Below are 6,782 nucleotides of genomic sequence, written 5' to 3' on the forward strand. Positions count from 1 at the left end.
GACATAAATTGACTAAAACATTTCATCTACAGCTAACATGGAATAGAATCTTTTCTCAAATCATGAAGGAATATCCAGCCGTTCCAGACGGATCGTTCTTTTTCATAAATAATATATGTCTTTCGGATGGAATCAATCAGCTTTTGCATATCTCATCAGTGGTATATAATATTTAAAACACTGAAATGGTGTATTTTATCATATCCAGCCGTTCCAGACGGTTTTTTTAATCACAGCACACAAAAATGAGGTAAAATTGTTTGGCTCTTTGAGTTTCATAAGATCATTTTTCGGCATCACTTTTGTATTGCAACTTGTTAAATACAATTATCAAAAAATAAATATGCAAGAAGTACTATCAATAGTCCTTTGCAATCAAGAGACTAATACACTGATCACTGACATGGCGGTGTATCGTAGGAGTCAGTATATTAAGTCAACAGAAAGTAGAAAAGAATGTGATTACCCAACGACTATACCTGCGAGACAATCAGAGGCCGTCAGAAAAAGATATCATCTCCGTCCCCTGTTAACTTCCTGCAATGATATTATAGGTTTCCCTATGTATCGCAGTTTCATTTCACCCAATTTGATTGCTGGAAAGCAATTCATGATAAGATATAGAGATGTGCCATGTTGGAAGAAAAATGGAAGGAATCTTTAGCAACGCATCCGGTAATGGGTTTTCATTTTCGTGGATTTTTTTTTCAGTCCGTGATACACTTTTTCAACATATTACTGACTCGAAATACGGAATGGTTTGACACAGATTAATGTGTTATAATGTTAGACTTTTCATTACTGATTAAGCAACACAACAAATCTGAAGCGTCGCTATAAGGTGGTCGAAAAGCCAATAGTCTTCTCAGGTGAATTCGGATTTCTGTTAGCGCTTGTAGGGAATTCATGTACCTACAACCAACTCTCTTGATGCAAGAGCAAATGTTTTCTAAGATGAACATAATTTATTTTTACCAGCTCTTTTTCGAGTTACTGTGTTAGACGTCAATTGCACGGTAGATTGCAGCAAAGCCCCTATCTGTCACGCTTCCGTCGGTCCTTAGAGTCAGCTCAATTTTGTTACCAATAGAAACCAGAGAACCAATCGGATAGTCGGCACCACACAACCTGAGAAGGCACAACACAGAAAGAAAGCAAAATTGTTTCGTTAGTGTTACAGCAAGCAATCAAAGACACTTTTGAAACAAGTAGTACTAATCAGCTCTTCTAATACAATCTAGTATACACATTTTCCATTTGCGAATACAGACTAATGAACAACCTTCTACGTAAATGAGGCGTTAAGAAAGTTATCGAGGAGCAATGACTGTTCTTTAAAAACATTAACCATTAAAACCATAAACGAAAATCTTTTGTCTGACACGAAAAAACATTTCAGATGTCTTTTCAAGGGAAGACAAATTCGCTGTATACTTACTTCATAGGCACCTTGACTCCTTCTCCGAGGTCCACCTCAAGGTAGTCCCAGCCGCACCTCCTTTGGTCCTCGATAAGGAAATCGTGGAAGCTGAGTTCGACTCGACGACCAGAATCGACCTCGATGGTGTAGACGCATAGCAAGCCGTTGTCATAGTTGTCTGGGTAGTTTGGAGAGGCCATCGTCCCACTGTTCCCCAAGAAATCTCCTCCACAAGTACCGACGAATTCTCCAGGACCGTTGGTCGTACTCGGAAGTGTAGTTGGAGGTTCAGGATTATTGATGACGTAGGTAGCCTTAAAGCCACGCCTTGTTACGCTGTAGTCCGAGGTGAAGGCCACCAGTAGCTGGTTCCCGGTTGACACCTGCTCCCCAGGTAGGGCGGTGCCACAAAACTTCAAGCCTGGCGAGCTAACATCTCCAGTACGGACCTCTACGGAGTCGTAGGCGCAGGTAGCGTGGGACTCGATGTCCATGTCGACGAAGGTGAGTGTGATCGTAGCATCTGGAGCTCCCTGGAAATACCAATGTAGAATGGGAAAACATTCAATATCCTGTCATTTAAAGTTTATTTCAGTAGTAGTAATAGTAGTTGCAGTAGTAGAAGTAATAACAATGATGATGATGATGATGATAATAATAATAATAATAATAATAATACAGTGCTTAAATCGATAGTCAGTATGACTACTACACTGTCTGTATAATGGAAAAGGAACTGTACTGATGTGTACGATAAATTTTGAAGTTTCAAAGACTAAAAATTCATTCAAAGTACTTTTTAAGCAGAGATGTCTTGAGAAGGGGTTTGAACTTTAACATTATCATTTAAAGCAATCGCTTCAACACTTGTCAGTATAACGTGTAGTTTACAAAGTTGAATCTAATTGTAATAACGGAAAACGTATGAAAGCTAATAAGTGAACATAGCCTTACAGCAATTCAAAACATGTATGAGCAAGATTGCATAACATTTTACATTGCTCACCTCAATCATATACAAGCAATCCTGGTTGTTGTCATAGTTATTTGGGTAGTTTGGTGACATGATCTCTCCTTCGGGATCGGTCAGTCTGTAGACACATCCTTCGGGTTCCGTCGGACCGTCACCGTCCTCGCACAGGACTCCGCTGAATCCTGGAGGACACACGCAGTCACAGTTGGGACCCTGGTAGCCGCCATTTTGGCAGGCCAGGTTACTGCTACAGCCGTCGTTGCAGTTGTAGATGAGATTGGCAAGTTTGATGTCAGCAAAGCTGAGGCCCTCTCGGTTTCCAAGGCGATGCATCTGCAGAGGATCGATGGTGGTAATGGTTGGTTGGCCGTTGGAGGAGAAACCCTGCATGGTATGAAGGGAATAAGAGAAGGCAAGTTAATAACATTAAAACTTTGAAAGAATAATAGCACAAAAAATATCTTTGAAAGAAATATGCTTCATGACAACACGGTCTATCATATTTACTGAATAGCGTCTCATTGGTTATAGTTAATGATACTGCCATTCAGTGTGAAGAAATAAAATGCCAATAATATACTAAAAGATATGAATTCTGGAAAACTTACATGAGATCCGTAGTGCATGACCGATCCGATGTCGTATTCAACGTTGCTGGTTGTTATTTGGTTCCAGGAATATTTCTGAAAGTTGCCTTCGAATCCCGACTGGATGTTTTCGAAGTGAACCGTGACGTAATCATCCCTGTCTGGTCGAGACTGTTCGTGATGGAATCCCATGGCGTGGCCGATCTCGTGGGCGACGATGCCGAGCTATTTGTTAAGATAATCAAAGGAAGAGATACCGTAAATATTCTCCATCTCCTTCGATGAGTAATAACACAAAATGAATCAAACGTGTCCGTCAAAGTCGATATACGAAAATTGCTTCGTATCCATCTTTTCCACCAAAGCACACTGTTTTCGTTTGCTTGTGAAGTCTGAAATTCTTTATGTAATATGTTAAATGAAACTTTAGTACTTTTTTCTCTTTTTCTCAAGAAAGTGAACAATGTGTACTCACGTAAGCGCATCCATTGCCGATAGACACATCTTGGGAAGACGAAAACACCCTTCCGACATAGGACCAGCACCCACCGCCCCTGATGAAGTTCAGGTAGGTTCCGTGACCGAGTTGACTGGAGTGCTGTGAGGTTCTTGGTTCGAATCTCAAACAGGTGTGCTGTTCCCAGTGGTCCATGGCAGCACGGATCACATTAGCATCATTACCTAAAAGACCATTGACAAGGTGAAAATAATGAGCCTTAAATGCATGTTTCTCATTGTAGTTGTGTTATATAATAAGTGTTTCAGTCTGATTTTGCTATACCTTAAATGTTAACCTAATGGTATATATTCATATCAAAATCTTGCTCACTCTTGCAGCACACTTTCCGCAAGCCTTAAAAAGGGACAAAAATGTGGACGATTTCTGAAAGCAAGCCCAGACACGTTACTGTCAACGTTCTTTCTGCAAAATTGATATCAATGAAGTGCTAGAACTTACTAGATGAAGATGAGATGACGTAAGGCACGATGTTCTGATTCCAGCGGGTCAAAGTGTTCGATACAGCCTTCCTCTTCTTGCGGCCAGCTTTCTCTTCATCGATGGCCTCCATGACTTCCCTCAACTGTTCATCAGTCAACATCATGTCTCCCTGAAAAGTTCCTGGAGTATTTTCTTCATCTTTGGGCTCCTGGTGGGATGCCACGGGTTTCTCTTCGGAGACGGGGAGATCCACTTCTTTCTTTGGGGGAGGGGTTTCCTGAAAAGCGCAGAGAATGGAGATGTTTTATCATTTTGTATCAAGGTCAGTGAAATCTTTGTAACAAGCATGGACAATATTAGTGTTTCAATATTGATGGTTGTATACAGGCCTGTAGACATGGTAGAATGAGAACAAAATAAACAAGAGGTAGCAACTGAATTCTATCGTGATTTTTGTGCTTACCATTGGCTCATCCTTCTGAGGCTGCGCGTCTCGAACAAGTCTGTGGAGGACACTGCTGCCAACCGGTATGGCAAGAAGGCCCGGGACTAGCAGGGCAACCACGGCTAATAAAAATGCAGCTTTCATCGTGATGTCTTCCGCGTCTAATACACTTGTGCTGTTCTGTCTCCGATATTTTATCTTCGATACGAAATCTCTGCTGTCTCCCCTTTAACGATGATAGTTGACTTCGTCGTTTCTTCCTTCTAGATTGATGTGTCACAATTTGCTCTTGAAGAGCGATCTGAAGAAAACTTTTCAATCCAGCCATATTTATACCTTCTCTTCGATCAAGACACGCTATATCGCTGACGTCTTCAATCACAAGACGTATCAAAGGCTATGTCGTCACTCAGCTTTGTCTGGTGCGGTTCAAAGGGGAAGTCAGTATTCCAAATCCTCCTCTAATAGGCTTTAGAAGGAGCGCCTGGTAATCCACCAAATAGGGTATTGATTCGGACTTACGTGAGTGTAAACAACTGTCAACAATAAACACACGGGGAAAGGACACCAAGTCTGAAACTGGGTCAGATACTCTTCACTTACTTCTTTTTACCAATGTAGGCCTACCATTGCCTACTGATAACTTGCATGAAATAATATTTTCGTTAATCTTTGCCTAGAATCAATCTGGTTGCTTAAGATAGAGAACATCTCGAAAATTCATCACGTCATCTTAAATGTTCCAAGTAGCTAAATTTGAAAATGAAACTATTGAGAATATTTCAAACATGAAATTTCAAATTGAAATAAAAAGCATGATAAACAAGGATAAAGAATGAATAAGTTTATTTTAAACTGATCGCGGATAAGCTCTGGAAAGACACGAATTTTTCATGTATCATCTTAACATATATATATATATATATATATATATATATATATATATATATATTGTGGAAGTTGTCAAGTAATGTAAAATGCTAGATTGATCATGATGATAAAAACTGTTGAGTTTATTGCCAGTGCAATATAAAAGACGAACGAAGCATGTACTTATTTTGTTGACTTTAAAGGACAAGTCCACCTTCATATACATGTGGATTGAGTGAAGGCAACAATATCAGAAGAACACATCAGTGAAAGTTTGGGGAAAATCGGACAATCCGTTAAAAAGTTATGAATTTTTAAAGTATCTGTGCAGTCTCTGCTGGATGAGAAGACTACTACAGTGTGTGATGTCACATGCGTGCAACAATAAAAGGAAAATAAAAAGAGAATTTCACAAAACTGTACTTTTTTAATAAAGTGCACATTTCTTCGACTTGTTACTGACGTATGTTTAGGGGAATATTTTCCCCCTGCCTTCTGAAAGAGAGAAGTTGAGTGTTCTTTTGTTATGCGAGAAAAATGGAAATATGTTGAATTTTCTTTATTCTTTCTTTATATCGTTGTACTCATGTGACATCACAATCTACAGTAGTCTTCTCATCCAGCTGTGACTGAGTAGAAACTTCAAAAATTCATAACTTTTGAACGGATTGTCCGAGTTTCCTCAAACTCTCGCTGATGTGTTCTACTAATATTGCTGCATTCACTCAACCCACATGTCTATGAAGGTGAACTTGTCCTTTAAAAGAATCCTTACCCAAAAGTGTTATACTTGTGGACAGAAATGCTGAGTTTTTCAGAAGGACATGATTGGAGTAAATTGTATAAATCTAAGTTTAAAAAAATATTAAGTAGTAAAGTAAAGTAGTAAAACAATTATTTTTATTCATTATATTACATCTCTATCTATCTCATCTATATCTGAGGGGGGTTAGTCTTTCAAAGAAAACTTGATTCAATTAAGGATAACATTACATGTGTTTTTAATCATTGTAAAGACGTTGAAACAGTCTCTCATGTTTTGTTGCATGTCCATGCAAACTCATTCTTGCGACAATTGACCTATTTCTTTTAGCAGTCAATTTAATGAAAATATTGGATTGGTGAGAAAAAAAAGGCATTTACTGGTAGTATAAGTCAAAATAATGAATATATTCATTTTGCAACTGTTATCAACATCTTCGCAAAATTCACGATGTCAGAGTGTATATAGCACGTTATGTCAGTTTTCTTCAAAACAGTTCAACTAATTTCTGCTATCATAATTCAAGAACAATCTTATTAGCAATGTAAAATTCCCTGAAAATATTATTAAGATGAATATTACGGGATGATAGCGTAAAGTAATACAAATTTCTTGATCTTTAAAACGATATTATTCATAGCTATATATGTTATAATTGTGAATACGATATAATTTCATTTGTTTGCCCCTTCATGGAAAAAAAATCTCTATGAAAAAAAAAATAAAGTTTTTAATTATCTTTGCATACTCATAGAATTGTGCACCTAATGTATGTTTTTGACAC

General features: G+C 38.3%; 1 protein-coding gene across 1 annotated transcript; it reads right to left on the reverse strand.

Annotated features, from left to right (window-relative positions):
- Positions 1-998: 998 nt before the first annotated feature.
- Positions 999-4,509, reverse strand: LOC139709843 (protein SpAN-like). The gene is made up of 7 exons (XM_071621804.1): positions 4,384-4,509; positions 3,939-4,197; positions 3,456-3,661; positions 3,002-3,205; positions 2,427-2,777; positions 1,439-1,953; positions 999-1,128 (listed from the first exon to the last, which is right to left on the reverse strand). The coding sequence occupies exons 1-7, from the start codon at positions 4,507-4,509 to the stop codon at positions 999-1,001; spliced, it is 1,791 nt and encodes a 596-aa protein (XP_071477905.1).
- Positions 4,510-6,782: the final 2,273 nt, after the last annotated feature.

This window comes from Diadema antillarum, unplaced genomic scaffold (assembly GCF_040938485.1).
Source record: "Diadema antillarum isolate AM-2024a unplaced genomic scaffold, OU_Dant_1.0 seq00001474_RagTag, whole genome shotgun sequence".
Classification (NCBI taxonomy): Eukaryota; Metazoa; Echinodermata; class Echinoidea; order Diadematoida; family Diadematidae; genus Diadema; species Diadema antillarum.